General features: G+C 44.3%; 2 protein-coding genes across 7 annotated transcripts; both read right to left on the bottom strand.

Annotated features, from left to right (window-relative positions):
* Window positions 1-29: 29 nt before the first annotated feature.
* LOC136542136 (transmembrane emp24 domain-containing protein p24beta2-like) lies at window positions 30-10,793 on the bottom strand. 6 transcript variants are annotated; one of them, XR_010780590.1, is made up of 8 exons: window positions 10,670-10,793; window positions 10,273-10,492; window positions 9,379-9,565; window positions 9,184-9,291; window positions 7,470-7,577; window positions 3,944-6,841; window positions 2,909-3,856; window positions 2,656-2,814 (listed from the first exon to the last, which is right to left on the bottom strand). XR_010780590.1 is itself a non-coding variant. In XM_066534438.1 (7 exons), exons 2-7 carry the CDS (start codon window positions 10,483-10,485, stop codon window positions 292-294), a joined length of 747 nt encoding a protein of 248 aa, XP_066390535.1. In that variant the 5' UTR covers window positions 10,486-10,492; window positions 10,670-10,793; the 3' UTR covers window positions 30-291. The 6 variants fall into 6 exon arrangements, 3 of the variants coding, with proteins under 3 accessions (XP_066390535.1, XP_066390533.1, XP_066390536.1); XR_010780589.1 differs by having other exon boundaries at window positions 2,656-2,817; XM_066534438.1 differs by lacking the exons at window positions 2,656-2,814; window positions 2,909-3,856; window positions 3,944-6,841; window positions 7,470-7,577 and adding exons at window positions 30-374; window positions 1,166-1,259; window positions 1,436-1,497.
* Window positions 10,794-12,237: 1,444 nt separating this feature from the next.
* On the bottom strand, window positions 12,238-14,601 carry LOC136546572 (large ribosomal subunit protein eL8y-like). Its single transcript, XM_066538545.1, has 7 exons — window positions 14,473-14,601; window positions 14,177-14,224; window positions 13,880-14,081; window positions 13,052-13,221; window positions 12,812-12,940; window positions 12,629-12,721; window positions 12,238-12,541 (listed from the first exon to the last, which is right to left on the bottom strand). Exons 1-7 carry the CDS (start codon window positions 14,473-14,475, stop codon window positions 12,410-12,412), a joined length of 777 nt encoding a protein of 258 aa, XP_066394642.1. The 5' UTR covers window positions 14,476-14,601; the 3' UTR covers window positions 12,238-12,409.
* Window positions 14,602-15,159: the final 558 nt, after the last annotated feature.

Raw genomic sequence — 15,159 nt, forward strand, 5'->3', positions numbered from 1 at the left:
ATATATACATATATATAAGGCCTAGTAAAATTTCCGTGATGAATAAAGCTTGAATAATTATGAGTATATTCAGTAGCCAGCTACAAAATAAGTTATTCTGTAGCCACCTCCATTTACAATAATTTTATATACTAATTTACGATAATATCAATACATATTTATGACAGTTGGGTTACTATAAAACATGACGATATTTACCATAACGTTATAGTAAACCACTTAGTAAGGAGTTAGTATAATCTCGTAAATTGACATAGTAATTATCGTAATTCAAAGTGGCTACAGAATAAGTTATTCTATAGCCAGCTGCAGTCTTTTGTGGTTCAGTTTTGATGGTACTTGATACCACCAAATGATGGGTCTTGCAGGCAATGATGGGCCTCATATATCTCTGGCTTCCTGGCTATGAACCCAAAGGAGGCCTCCGGCTCTAGGTTGGATGAAGCAATGGGCGACCCATCGGAAGACCCTGTTGAAGAGGCCCGAAATGAGTCCTTGGGACCAAATGAATTTTGCAAATCAACAAGAGGTAGTGTGCTAAAATCAGATCATAGCCAGGACTGATTTCAACAGTACAACTATACATTCAAGTACTATATAAGAATGAAATTGTTGTCAGCGTTGTTGACTTGCTGAATTCAATTCGTCCCAAGGACTGATTTCAACCGTGCAACTACTATATTTACATGTATCAAAATCACTGAGTGTAGTGTGCTAAAATCAGATCCACCCATCCATCCCTCACGCAAGGAAACTCAACAGACAAATCATTACCTCTGAGCCTACAACACCTTTGCGCAGGTTCATTACTTGTATTTCTCCATTATCCTTCGGGCCTCTTCAACAGGGTCTTCCGATGGGTCGCCCATTGCTTCATCCAACCTAGAGCCGGAGGCCTCCTTTGGGTTCATAGCCAGGAAGCCGAGATATATGAGGCCCATCATTGCCTGCAAGACCCATCATTTGGTGGTATCAAGTACCATCAAAACTGAACCACAAAAGACTGGAATGTAAAATGGATGGCCTTTAGCTCTCGTAAATATGTCAGTTATTGGAAGTGCAGGGTACATTTGCTATTTGTCATTCAATATTAAGCACAGCACATTGATCATCAACGGCAGAAGAATCATACTGCAAATGTAGCGATTGCTTACCAGAACAAATAATGCAGTGGACACAACGGATTTAACAAGGAAAAGGGCGACTGCCACAGCGGCAAAGGCAACACCTATCCTAGCAATTGGTCGTGGAACTGAACCCTGTGACACATAAGTGGGGGATAATCAGTCCAATTTCAAATCTTAAAGAAAAAGCAGAACTAGAGTTTCTTGTTGTCAGTACATTTTCTTGAGATCAAAACTTCAGGGAAAAAACATTTTCTTCAGAGCTAAGAGGATGATAGATTAAGCGATATGAATGGCCAAGGAATACATACTGGGACAAGATTACTTCCTGCCTCCACGGCATCGTTACCGACCCTCCATGCCGTTTGAACAGCTGTTATCATATATGTAGTGTTAAGAGAATAGCAGAATAAGTTTTTTCTATATATATTTCATTATGTTAAAAAATACCGGTCAGCATATCCTGCTCCTAGTCATAGAAGAAGGATAATAGAGGCTACAGAGGCATCCATAGAAATATATGTGACCCAACATGAGGACAATTGGTATACAAATATACAGATAATTTCATCAGCGACAAAATCAATGATGAGTCAGCAGGCAAGACAATATTCTGTATGTGTAAATGGTGGCATTTTAGGTTAGCATTCAGTACAGTTTGCAGCTCATACTTGATGCTTGGTCCTGAACCCTGAAAACTGAGTGCAGGAGCAGCAATGCATCCTGAGAGGTGAGAAGGGGTGGGGAAGGGGAGTTAGTATTGTACCAGAATCAGATTGTTGTGTGTTTGGTGTGCTAGAAAAAGATAGAAATAACAAACCAACCAATGTTTTATTGACATGAGGTGTTTGACTGTCTAGTTTGCCGGTGGCCCTAAACCTGGCACCCGAACGCAATAATAGCACAATTAGTGTCATCTTAGTGCACGGATATGGAATGGAATCACAGTACCCTGCAGCATACATCAGCTGAACCCTGTTGTCCGTTACTCTGCAGTGGTGAGCAGACAATACATCGATGATTGCTTCTGACTTCAGAAGATCCGATAATCCCTCTGACGATTTCAAGATTTGCAAGTTGCGACCACAACCTATCGATTAGTTGTAACGACACGCAGACACAGTCACACAAGTGATGCTGCCAGGTTGAATAAATAAATTGCTTCAGATATATATACTAGTTTGGTAAGAGCTAATTTTGCAGTTAGGAAGAATACTCCGCCTGCTGAAAGAAAATAATGGCATCCAAGTCGTCCTCGCAAGCCGCAACAACAAGAGGAGAAAATACGTGACATACGGTACCTCTGGAGAAATCGAACTGCGCGGAGGCGACGACGAGGCGCGGCTTTTGGGGGATGGGACGAGGAGGCGGCGCCCGCCGTGGCATGTGGATGGAGATAGGGGCCGCCAACGGAGGGAGCGGAGAGGCTAAGATTCTCCAGCGGGAGGCGGTCAACGGGAGCCAGGCGGCCGCCGCGGTCATGGCCATGGCGAGGGCGGAGAGTCGGAGAGAGCCTGTGCGGTGCCGGTGCGCCGGTGCCCGGAGGCCGGAGGTCAGGACGGACGGAACTGGGATAGGGCTGACCGGCTGAGCCGCTGGGCTGTCAATGAGCCGAACTCGAGCGAGCCTGGTTTGAACTTCGAGCTCGGCTCTAGTAAGCTGTCCTCACTTTTGCAGCTCCAGCCTCCGGCTGCTGTTTATATATGGTATAAATTTTTTTGTGAAATCTTTCTCCAGAACAAATCAAATACTAGCAAAGAGAACTGTAGGCAACAAGGCTGCACCTTCCAAATTATGCATCAGTTTAAAACAGTCTCATGGCCAAGTGCTTGCAACAAACCAGTATTGCATCACCTCCTTGGATTTGGTATTGGTATCATCCGAGGTTTCCCAGCTCCTGACAGTCAAATTTTGATATAATGAAGGTTGTGCCAGAGAAGCTTACTAAAATGAAGAAGAAGGGGGGGAGGGTCCCAGAAAGGGGAAGGAAAAGAACTAAGTTGTTGTTTTTCTTCTCTTCTTGTTTTAGTTGTTTCCTTTCTGTATCCATGTTATCAGACCTTTTGTCTTGGTGGCCTAGGCCTTTTGGGCTTGTGTTTTGGTACTATTGGACAGGCGTTCCTGTTTGTTTAATGGTTGCGTTATGTCATTCCTTTCAGTTTTACTTCTTTGTCTTGTTTCTTCTGCTGGTGTGCCTGTGTTTAATGTGGTGGTTGCCTTAATTTTTGGAGTGTCTTCTTCTCCACTCTACTTTTCATCCCACTAGTTTAAAATGAATACAAACAGATTGTGGAAAGTCCTTTGTTGGAATGTTAGAGGGGTGAATTCAGAGAAGAAATGGAATTCTATAAGAGATAAAGTGACTGAAAGCAGAAGTGACATAATTTGCCTCCAAGAGACCAAGAAGGAAGTGATAGATCAAACCTTCATCAGAAACATTTGCCCACAGGGTTTTGATTCTTTCGTTTACAAACCGTCTGTGGGAGCTTCTGGAGGGATTCTGGTAGCCTGGAAAGGAGCCTCTTTCTCTGGTGTAGAAGTTTTCCAAAATGAGTTTGCTATTTCTGTTGAAATGACATCGATGATAAACAACAATAGTTGGGTCCTGACAACTGTTTATGCCCCCTGCACGCCAGCTGGTAAAAGAGTTTTCTTAGATTGGTTCAGGAATATTCAAATGCCTGAACACACTGACTGGCTCATAGTGGATGACTTTAACCAGATAAGAAGACCTGAAGACAGAAACAAGGAAGGAGGGGATGTCACTGAGATGTATCTTTTTAATGAAGCCATAAGTGCCTTGGGTTTGATTGAATTACCTCTACATGGCAGACACTTCACTTGGACCAACAAGCAATTATCTCCATTGCTAGAAAGATTAGATTGGTTCTTCACCTCCAATGCTTGGACAGAAAGCTACCCAAACACTTCAGTGAAGGCTATGGTCATGGAAACTTCTGATCACTGGCCTGTGGAGATAAACACAAGAATCCCCAAAAGCCACATTTTCATATTTGAAAACCATTGGCTCAGCAGGAATGATTTTGTAAACATTCTTATACAAGGATGGTCAGCACCTACACCTTTACCCCTGCAAAGCTCATAACAGCCAAGTGCAAAAATCTAAGAAAATTGCTGAAAGATTGGCAAGCAAGATCTCTCCCTTTGGCAACACTCAATCAGAACTCAAAATTGATCCTTGCTGGATTCAGTTGAGTGTTTCAGAGACCTTTCTGTTTATGAATGGAACTTCAGAGAGTTGTTAAGCAACAAATTAATCTCCCTGCTGAAGCAGCAGAGAAGCTATTGGAAGCAAAGGGGAAAAATTAACTGGGTAAAAGAGGGTGATGTCAACACAAAGTACTTTCATGCTCATGCCACCATCAGACACAGGAAAAACTCCATTGCTTGTCTACAGGATAACTTAGGCCTAGTCTTAAAGGAAAGGCAAAGTTGCTTTGGGAGACTTTCAAAGACAGACTGGGAAAGACAGAATAAAGGGGTATGCTCTTTAATTTGGATAATCTCCTTGATTCCAATGATTTGCTTCATGATCTAGAGGCACCTTTCACCAGGCAGGAAATAGATGAAGTAGTAGCAGATCTCCCCAATAATAAATCCCCTGGCCCAGATGGCTTCAATAATGAGTTCATTAAGAGCAGCTGGCCTCTGATTGCTCCAGATTTCTACAACCTATTTGAAGCTTTTTTTTGAGGGAGAAATCTGTCTGAGAAGCATCAACTCCTCTCATATAACTCTTATTCCCAAAAAAGATGGTCCCATCACACCTGCTGACTACAGACCAATTTCACTGCTCAATACCTCTCTCAAGCTCATCACCAAAGTTCTAGCAAACAGATTGCAAGGACCAATCAAGCAACTAATCCACAAAAAACCAATATGGGTTTATTAAATCTAGAACTATACAAGACTGTCTGGCATGGGCCTTAGAATATCTACATATTTGTCACAAGTCCAGAAAACAGCTAATCATCCTAAAGCTGGATTTTGAGAAAGCGTTTGACAAGGTGGAGCATGAAGCAATCATCCAAGTTCTAAAGGCTAAAGGGTTTGGAGATAAATGGAACAGAAGGATCCAGAACATCTTGGAGTCTGGAACATCATCTGTTCTCCTAAATGGAGTACCAGGAAAGGTCCTTCACTGTAGAAGAGGTGTCAAGCAGGGTGACCCACTTTCCCCACTTTTTTTTGTTCTTGTGGCAGACCTCTTGCAGTCAATCTTAAACAAGGCCAAGAACATCAACTTATTGAATCTGCGAATTCCCCTGAGAAGTTCAGCTGATTTCCCAATATTACAATATGCTGATGACACCTTGATAGTGATGGAAGCTTGCAGCAGGCAGCTCCTAACATTGAAAGCACTCTTACACTCCTCAGCAAGTTAGTCATGGTCCCCATCAATGTGCAACAGGACATACTTGGCCATCTTGCAAGAACTTTCAATTGTGAAAAGGGGTCATTACCATTCACTTACTTAGGCTTGCCATTGAGTTTGAACAAACCCAAAGTAATTGACTTCTCCCCCTTAGTTAGCATATGTGAAAGAAGGCTTGCTGCTACATCAACATTCCTCAATCAAGCTGGGAGATTACAGCTGACTAACTCAGTATTTTCAGCATTTCCAACTTTCTGCATGAGCACGTTTGCTATCCACAACACAGTTATTGAACAGATTGACAAGTTCAGAAAACACTGTCTTTGGAGGGGTGCAGACTTAAATGCAAAGCAAAGACCAAAGATGGCTTGGACAGAAGTTTGTAAATCAAAAGAGGAAGGGAGGCTAGGAGTGATAGACCTCAGAACCCAAAATGAAGCCTTATTGCTGAAGCAGTTAATGAAATTCTTCACCAGAGAGGATATTCCATGGGTGACACTGGTGTGGGAGAGCTACTATGAAGCTGGCAACCTGCCATCATCAACTAAGAAAGGATTTTTTTGGTGGAGGGACATCTTAAAACTGCTGGATAAATCCAAAGGATTGGCAAAGCCAAATATCAACAATGCGAGATCTTGCTGTCTATGGCTAGACCTATGGAATAGCAATGTGCCAATGCACTCTTACCCAGAACTCTTCTCCTTTGCAAGATCAAAGACAACAATCCTAGCTGAAGCAAAATCAAGGGACAGTATTCTTAGTCTATTTCATCTTCCACTGTCCCAGCAGGCTTTTGATCAGTTGAATCAACTAAGGTCTGATCTGCAACAGATTAACCTGAATGAGGAAGCAGACCACTGGTCTTGCATTTGGAACACAGGGAAATTTTCAGTGCCTAAAGCATACAAGCACTTAAAAGGGCACAGAACAATTCATCATAGCTACAATTGGATTTGGAAGTGCTCCTGTCAGTATAAACACAAGGTTTTTGCCTGGCTAATTCTAAAGGACAGGATCAGCACCAGAGAGCTTCTCAGAAGAAAAAATATGGAGCTACAAGACTACAATTGTGTGCTATGCAGTTTATCAACCGAAGAGTCCTTGTTTCATCTATTGGCCGACTGTCCCTTTGCTATAGCCTGCTGGAATTCGATCGGCTTGCAAGTAAATCATCATCTAGACCTTTTTCAGAATCTGGAAAACTTCATAAGGTAGTTGCATGTCCCTTTCTTCATGGAAATCATAATTTTGATGTGTTGGGCAATCTGGCAAGCAAGAAATGGCCTCATCTTCAGCAACACCCTGCCCTCCCTGCAGGAAACTAAAAGGTTCTTCAGATCAGAGTTTGCGCTAGTTCTTCTACGCGCAAAAAGAAGCTACTTCGCCCACATTGAATTATGGTTAAACAATCTTGTTTAATCTATCTCGTGTGGCCCATCTTTTTTATCTCCTTTTTTTATCCTGAACCACCCCACCCCCCTCTGTCTATTATCTGTGCTTTGTTTTGTACTGTCTTTAATTTTTATCAATAAATTCCAGTAGGGGCAAGCCTCTCCTGTTTCATTAAAAAAAATCTTGACACCGAAAAGATGATTCGTGATGTTGCCATACATAGGTTACTAGCGGGTTTGGGTAGCAGTGTTCCTTTCAGTCCAGACATTTCTATTTTTCAGAAGAGAAAGAAAAAAAAAAGGAAGCTGCCACGATACTCAGGTACAAACATACCTAGAGATGAAGGCACGGATGAATTGTGCAATAAAAACATTTCAAGGGTCTATACTCTGTTAACAAATTAATTACAAATTTCTGGAACAAAACATATTCATGAACACGCAAACAGGATGTACTGAATCTCGCAACAATACAATGCAGTTCCGAGATCTGTTTTGCTAATGAGGAAAAGGAGAGCTACTACCACATAATTTAGACCCTAGAACTCCCCAGCTTACGCTCGAAGAGGCGGCGCATGAGGTAGACCTGCACAACGCTGGCTGCAACAAGGCCAGCTGATTCAAAGAGTGCCTTGTGAACTGTCATCCTGCTCATGTTCTCGTTTACTGCATCATGATATGGAAGGAAGACATTGCAACTTTTAGCAACAATACTGAGCTGGTAGCTGACAAGTCATGGAAACAAGTACTATGCACTGGAAGAACTCTGACCAAACGTAAGTGTAGAAAGGGCCCAGCGCCCATCGCGTGCACGCCCGCGCACTCCACGGCGCCCACGCACCCATAGAGCATGCTCGCCCATGTACTCGCGCGCCTCGCTTGCTTAGGCTTGGCCTTGGCCTCTGTCCACTGTTGTAGTTTATATATGTAGAACACCTGAGATCAATACAATTGTCGGTTGATCAATCTTCCTTTCTACATGCTATCATCGTCCAAGGTTCATCTTATCAATCCCTTCGCCACCGCTTCCGCATCAATGGCGTTGTCTCCCTTGCACTCGGCTACTTCCACCAACGACGATCTCCCCATCGACCTAGCCTCCGCCACCGTCCTCCAGGTGGTCTCCATCCGCTCCCATATCCCTGTCACGTTGGACATTGATGAGGCCAACTATGGCCAATGGCGCTGCTTCTTCGACTCCGCGCTCAGCAAGCTCAGCCTCGAGAGCCATGTCCGGTCGCCGACCCCATCCAAGGAGCGTGACGGCGAATGGCGAATGGTCGACTCCTGCATCGTCACTGGATCTTCACCACTGTCTCCAAGGCCGTCTTCGACATCGTTCGTCGGCCGCGCACCACCACCTTCTCTCTGTGGCACGCCATCGAGGGCCTCTTCCTTGATAACAAGCTGCAGCGCGCGTTCTACTTCGAGGCCGAACTGTGCTCCACGCAGCAAGGCGACCTGTCGATCAACGACTACTACACCAAGTTCAACTGCTTCGCCGAGCAACTCCGCGACATCGGACACCCCATTTCCAAGGCGAGCCACGTGTTGAATCTCCTCCGAGGTCTCAACCCTTGTTACCACCTAGAGGACGGCGGTGGAGACAGGGTCGATGGGGAGATCGTCGGAGGAGGAAGCAGCAGAATGCGAGGGATACTGCGCCATTGATGCAAAAGCAGTGGAGAAGGGATTGATAAGATGAACCTTGGACTCTGATACCATGTAGAAATGAAGGTTGATCAAGTGACAATTGTATTGATCCCAGGTGTTGTACATATATAAATTACAACAGTGGCCAGAGGTCAAGCCTAAGCAGGCAAGTGCGCGGATAGGCATGCGAGTACACGGGCGAGCGTGCTCTGCGAGTGCGTGGGCGCCGTGGAGTGCGCAGCGTGCGCATGATGGGTGTTGGGCGCGGCATGCGTTTGACTGAAGAACCGGAGAGCTCTAGCCGTTGGAGGCGTTCCGCTGACAGTAAGGTTCACACAAAAGGATTGGGCATGCACTCTCATGTTCTCATGGCGCTTATTAGTGGAGGAGAAGAATACATGAGGGTTCTCAAAATTGTAGACCTTATGCTTGAATTGCAGGTGGAACATGTTAATGCAGGGCAAACGAACAAGAGTCCTTTTTAGGAACTAGATCCCTTTCTGATGAAGTATTGCCTTGTATGTATTTGAAAAGGGCGATAGAAAGGATATCATGGACAAAGATAACATATTACAACTCCTTACTATTTCGACAAGAGACCATGACAAGAGTGGCTTACATATTGCTTGGCGGTCTGTTTGGGCCTCAAGCCAATGCTGTTCGAACTGAATGTTATAGAGGGCTTCATCCAACTTCGCGATTTGTTCAAATAAAGGGCCAAAATGTTCTGCATTTTTTTGCAAAAGAATAGGGATCAACAAACATTTTTCTAGTTAGACAACTTAAAAGAAGGATACGGAAGCTCAAGTCATACCATCTTTAGCATGCTGATCAAAATATGAAAAATGGCCAACATGCACATCAAAGTCCACAGTTTCATGATACGGTGACTTATTAGTGAAGCAGAAGCGATGGACACCCCTCTTTTGAGCTATGAATTCAAACTTATCACTAGTCTTGTCACGAGAATCATATATTTGATCACCTGTAGGATTTTTAACCTGCCATCAATCAAGATCGAATCAGCTTTATAGTGGATTCAAACTTCTTAATTAGCAGAAAGGGTAATCAATTGCTTCTGTATTATAAAGTAATCTGAAGGAAAAGGTAATGAATTAATTAACACGGATATGAAATGCCAAAATAATATATCTGAATGTATCACTGTTTAATAATATTAAATTAGGGATGCCTCAGTATGAACCAACAGATGAAATCTTTGTCCATTCTGTTTAACTGATTAGATATACAAAACAAATTTTGTTGGAACTCAATCCTGACTACTCTACTCTGGAAAAAACAGAAGGAGTACAATAACTAGTAACCATTCCCAACTGGTTAACTGATTCCATCTTTAAAAAAGAAGGCTGCTTCCTGAAAAGAGAAATAAAATCTAATGCTAGAGCTTGACTACCCCCTCCAAAAGCAAAGCAGGATCACAACTAAGAACTAAGAAATAAAATGAGTTGAGCTAGTAAGTTGAAACTGCTGGCACAGAATGGATAGTTGGATTTCAAATACATTCTGTGCACACCTTCTTATTTCTGATTTATTATGCTGAATGCTTCAACTGTCAACAACTGACATAACCGTAAGCCTGAAAGCAGGCAAACTTTTACTCCCACACTTTCTAAACCTGGGTACAGAAGTACAGTACAGACTACAGACTATAGAGACAAGGGAGGAGGAAGAGGAAGAGATGCCGTACCACAAGATCGACGCCGTCCTGGGTATAATGCCACGGCGTTTCCGCCTTGATGACGACGAAGGATACGTGGACCGTATCCCCTTGGTAGTCGACGTTGTGGGAGAAGCACTCCTCCCTGTCGATAACGAAGCGGATAGCCGCAGCATTGTGCAGCAAAGGCACGAGACAGATGACTAGCAAGAAGGCATCCAATCCGAGGCTCGTCGCCCCCATCGTCTCACTGCCAGAATCACAATGCAATCAAATTAGACCGCGCGTGATCAGAATTCTCAAGGATAAGCGAATCATTATAACTACCCGCAGGTAGCGCAGGCTTCAGTGAACGTGTACAGTGTACTAATTGGCAAGATAAAGATTCTGCAGAACAGAACAGAACAGACACTCCCACTCTCCCTACCAGGTCCAGGTGGAGGAAGCCAACCCAAATCCGGACGGAGGAAGACGACGGATCCTGCAGCGCGAGCAGGAGAACGGGAAGGGCGGATCTGGGAGGAGGCCGGAGGCGCGTCGAGAGTAAAGATGCCAACGGGCCCTGATAACCCATACCTGACGGGTATTTAATCGACTGGGGATGGAATCATATTTTTATCTGTGGACATTTAAATGGGCAAGAATCCATCCTTGAAGGGTATAGCGGGTATGAGAACGTTTTCCTGTTTATCCGTCCCCGTTACTCGTTGGGAACCCGACTATTTAAGCTGTTATGTGAGTATTAGGCCCAAAGAAGCTCAACATAGGTATTTTGGTCCAAATCTAAACAATCATATATATAGTTTGTGTGTTTTAGGAACCCTAGTTTAATTTTTCTCACCATCTCCGTCAGCAGCATAAGCACGCCTGCCTCACGAGCGCTCGTGTCCCTCGTTTGCTCAGTTCGGTCTCTCTGCCACCTTTACTCATCCTCCTCTCAACCTCGCTCCTTCTCCTCGGCATCTGCGAGACTCCGACACTTATATCCGGGTAAAGAAGAAACGTCTCCGATTGCAAAGTTGCGACCCCAAGTGTCCTTGTTTATCGGATATGCAGTACCCGTCGGATATCTGTTACCCGACTGATACCCAATGGGTATAGGGATAAGCAAAAATCTATACCCAAGACAATTAACGAGGATGAAAATAAAATAAATTCTCTGTAATGGAGAAGAGAACGTTAGCCAACGGGTACATCCCCGTTGCTCGAGAGCAGGCCTCGGACGCGGTCCGGGAAAACACAAGCTTTGCCCGTCTCCTCCACAGGAGCTTCACTGGAATCAAGCGGTTTTGCGGGATTAGAGAGCACGGGACCTTCTTGTCTTTTCGTTGGGCTAACGGCTTCTCCCCTTGTGTGCTTTTCTGGACGAAACCGGCGTGGTGTCCACGTGCACTCCAAGGCCAGGTCCAGCTTGTCAGTGTCACTTAAGCTAGACCAGCCCAGCAATCCAAACGGGCCAGGTCCATCGCCTAGTTACTGGTTCTTTTAACATTTGTTATTATTATTACCTATTATAAAGATAAAATCGCCAAGTTACTGGTTTTGCCGACTAGTTTTATTACCAACTTAAAGATAAATCGCCTAGTTACTGGTTTCTTTTAACATTCGTTATTATTACCAGCTTAAAGATAAATGTTACCTTTCCAGAGGCAGGGGCAAAAGATTTTCCAGAGGCAGGGGCAAATACCATGGGAAGTTGGGAACGCTATCCCCGGCATAACAGCACGGAGGCGAGATATCACATCATCAGAAAAGAAAAAAAATAACTTCTTTTTCAAAAGAAAAGAAAAAACTTCCAAAGCATGTCTTTCTTAAACTCATTTTAAATCCTCATTAAGACATTAGCGACCAAACAAACATAAAAGATGGCAATATTTAATAATCTAATTAAAAAAACTGTTAACGGGTATTTTTTCACCAAAATCTCTCTATCAATAGATAGAGACACTATTGGAGTTGTTAGGCAAATAAAATCAAAGCTGCCTGGGGCGCAAATGACAATACTTTGAGCTGGGACATCGCATAAACACTGTAAACTGTCTTGCAAAGTTTCTAAACACGGTCTGGTGGACAGAAACATATATGAAACTTGATTCAGAAAACCACAATACGAGTGCACAATGCTCATCAGTTCTTCCCCGTCAACCTACAGGGCAGACACAGCAATCTAGGTCATCCGCTGCGCAGCCTCCTTGGCGAGCAGCTTTTCCCTGGCCTTGGTCTTGGCCTGCGACTTGGAGCCCATGATGCCACCTCCCCACTTCTTCCTGACCTCATCAAACTTGTCGTTGAAGTTTGCCTGCAGAGTACGTTTTCAGAAGCTCATCAGGGGGAACCACAAATATGGGATATCAAGGATAATTCAATATATGCCATAGTTTCATACCTTAATAGCCTCCAAGATCTTGCTGAACTCAAGCTTGTCCTCGTTCTTAACAGTGGTCAGACACAAGACTGATGCAGTCTTCTTGTGAACAATCTGCATTCCATTAATACCATAATCGTGAGCCTTATTGTTTCAGATACCTCGATAGCTTTAGCAAGTTCAAAACAGCAGTGTAAAACATACCGATCCAAGGCGAGCCTTTCCTTTAACAATGCAGTAAGGGACCTCCATCTTCCTGCACAGGGCTGGAAGCCACACAACAAGTTCAATCGGATCCACATCATGAGCGATGACAACAAGCTGAGCTTTGTTCTGCACAAATTCATACATTCAATCAATACCATTGCTTGTTGGAACAAAAGTGTTGCACACTGACTACACCCAGTAATAAAGTGATGAAACAAAGAAGTGCCAAAGTCATACCTGCTCAATGAGGTAAGTCACATGGTTAAGGCCATACTTAACAACAATTGGTTTCTTGACCTCAACAGTTTTTCCTTCATTCTCAGCCTGAGCCCTCTTCAGAAGCCTCTCCTTCTTGGCAGCCTTGTCTTCAGGCCGGTACTTGAGAAGCATCTTGAACAGGTTGGTAGCTGCAAACATTTAACATCATAGATTTTCAGCACCATAATATACATTCTGACAAAATGAATAGGTGCATATACCATTATATAAAGAAAAAAGATAAGGCATGATTCCAGTAACGGCATAGTTCTAACATAGCAGCCAGTCAAGAACACGAGAGTGCATTCAGTGTCTATCAATTCCAGTGATCGGTGACATGGTAATACATCGCTCTTTCAGTAATTTAAATGCATGTCCACTAATTTTAGCAGGATGGTGTTCAATCATGTTTACAGGTGAATATCAGAGGCATGACTAGACATGCTACTAGCCATTCTCATGTCACAATGTAACACTAGTAGATGAAAAGGTTTAGGCACATTGATGAAAGGCACCATCCTAATAGACTCTTGGAAAGCCTGCTGCCCTATTTAAGGTACCCAAACATGTAAATGACTAAATGGTAAGCCTGATGCAACAATATGGCCAAAACAATGAAAGATAACAGCAACTGGAACTTATAATGCATAGTCGCAAACATCAATATAGTTCGTTATTAATCTACTGTGGAACTGAAACAGAACAGGTTTCTGAATCAAATCAAGACTTGCAGTTAAAAGGTGATAATTCTTCTTACTTAGCAACCTAGCACTCTCAGTAAACAAGAGGGGTGAGTGGTGCTCATACCGAGGTTCTTGTCAAGGGTGCGGGTGAACTGGTTAAGCGCCGGTGGCACCTTGAGGCGCTGCTTGAGGATGCGGCGCTGGCGCTGGATGCGCACGACCTTGGGCCACTTCACAAACCGGTGCAGGTCCTTCTTGGGCGGCAACGCTCCGCCGATGCCGAACTGCTTCGGCCTCTTCTCGAACAGAGGGTTCACAACTTTATCCTACACCCAGCCAAACCCAACACAGTCAGACCACGCATTCCAACCATGGCGCCGCACACATCTCGAGCAAGAACACGGGAAAGCGCAATACATACCGTCTTCTTCTTGGCCGGCACCGGCGCCCTGCCACCTCGCTTCGGGGCCTGCAGATTTGTAAGTCCAACTCTTAGAACATTACATGAATCATACGCAGACTTTCAGCAAATTAACACCAGAAAATTACAAGAACATAAGCATCATGAGCATGTGCCCCCAAGATCCACGAAACAAGATTTCAAATATAACCGAAGAATATCCCAAAAATCCCAGTTTTTTTTTTAAACAGAAAAGAGATTGGATCAGTGGGAATCCGAAAGCACAAGCGGAAGATCGGCCGCGAGACCGCACGCACCATTTCGCCGGAGGGGAGCTTGGTGTTCCGAACGGGAGACGACGACGGCGACGCGAGGTAGGGGGAGGAGGCGGCGGGTGGCTCTTGGAGGCGGAGAGGTGGTCCTATAAAGGATGACTCGCGCCGAGCTGGACGCAGCCTGGCCGTCGGATGCGAGGTGAAGAAGCAAGCGGGACGGTCTCGGCCGTCCGGTGCCGGGATTAGGGTTTAGGCGATGCCACTTGGGCCGCGCCACGAGAGAAAGGTAGGTGGGCCTCCATGGGCTAGGCCGTTTATTGTATCGGTGGTTTCTGTTTGAGCCCATTTGCTTGGCACTTTTCAAATGAACCCCTTTCGACGAGCCCAGAGACCGGATTTCGGAGAGAGGAGGGAGACTCTCCGGCGTGTATACTGAGCTCAAATGCTTAATTGCATTTAGGTGAAGTTTACCCTCTGTTCCTTCTCTCCCATCTCGAAATGCATACCTATGATTCTGGTGAGGGTTCGAAAACTGGAGAGGGAGACCTAAATGAAATCCTAGAGGCTAGAGGTTTGGTTGTAACTCACACGATCAGCCCATACTTCATGGGTAGAAGTAGAACTGACATATTCTTACGAGTATAGGTGATTGACATTTTAGGCGATTAGTTTGTGCCTGCGAATTGAGGCTGTCAACATGTTGGCAATACAAGAATAGGCTCTTAAACC

The sequence above is a fragment of the Miscanthus floridulus genome, chromosome 3, assembly GCF_019320115.1.
Source record: "Miscanthus floridulus cultivar M001 chromosome 3, ASM1932011v1, whole genome shotgun sequence".
NCBI classification, from domain to species: domain Eukaryota; kingdom Viridiplantae; phylum Streptophyta; class Magnoliopsida; order Poales; family Poaceae; genus Miscanthus; species Miscanthus floridulus.

Excerpts from the sequence above, each read along its gene's own strand:
- LOC136542136 (XM_066534436.1), bottom strand. The coding sequence starts at position 10,485 with ATGGGGGCGACGAGCCTCGGATTGGATGCCTTCTTGCTAGTCATCTGT. Across the intron at positions 1,498-9,183 it reads AACAGACCGCCAAGCAATAT|CTGTTCAAACGGCATGGAGG; the intron begins GTAAGCCACTCT and ends ATATGATAACAG. Across the intron at positions 948-1,154 it reads CCACTGCATTATTTGTTCTG|GCAATGATGGGCCTCATATA; the intron begins GTAAGCAATCGC and ends TGGGTCTTGCAG.
- LOC136546572 (XM_066538545.1), bottom strand. Across the intron at positions 14,082-14,176 it reads TGCCGGCCAAGAAGAAGACG|GATAAAGTTGTGAACCCTCT; the intron begins GTATGTATTGCG and ends GGCTGGGTGTAG. Across the intron at positions 12,722-12,811 it reads GAAAGGCTCGCCTTGGATCG|ATTGTTCACAAGAAGACTGC; the intron begins GTATGTTTTACA and ends AATGGAATGCAG.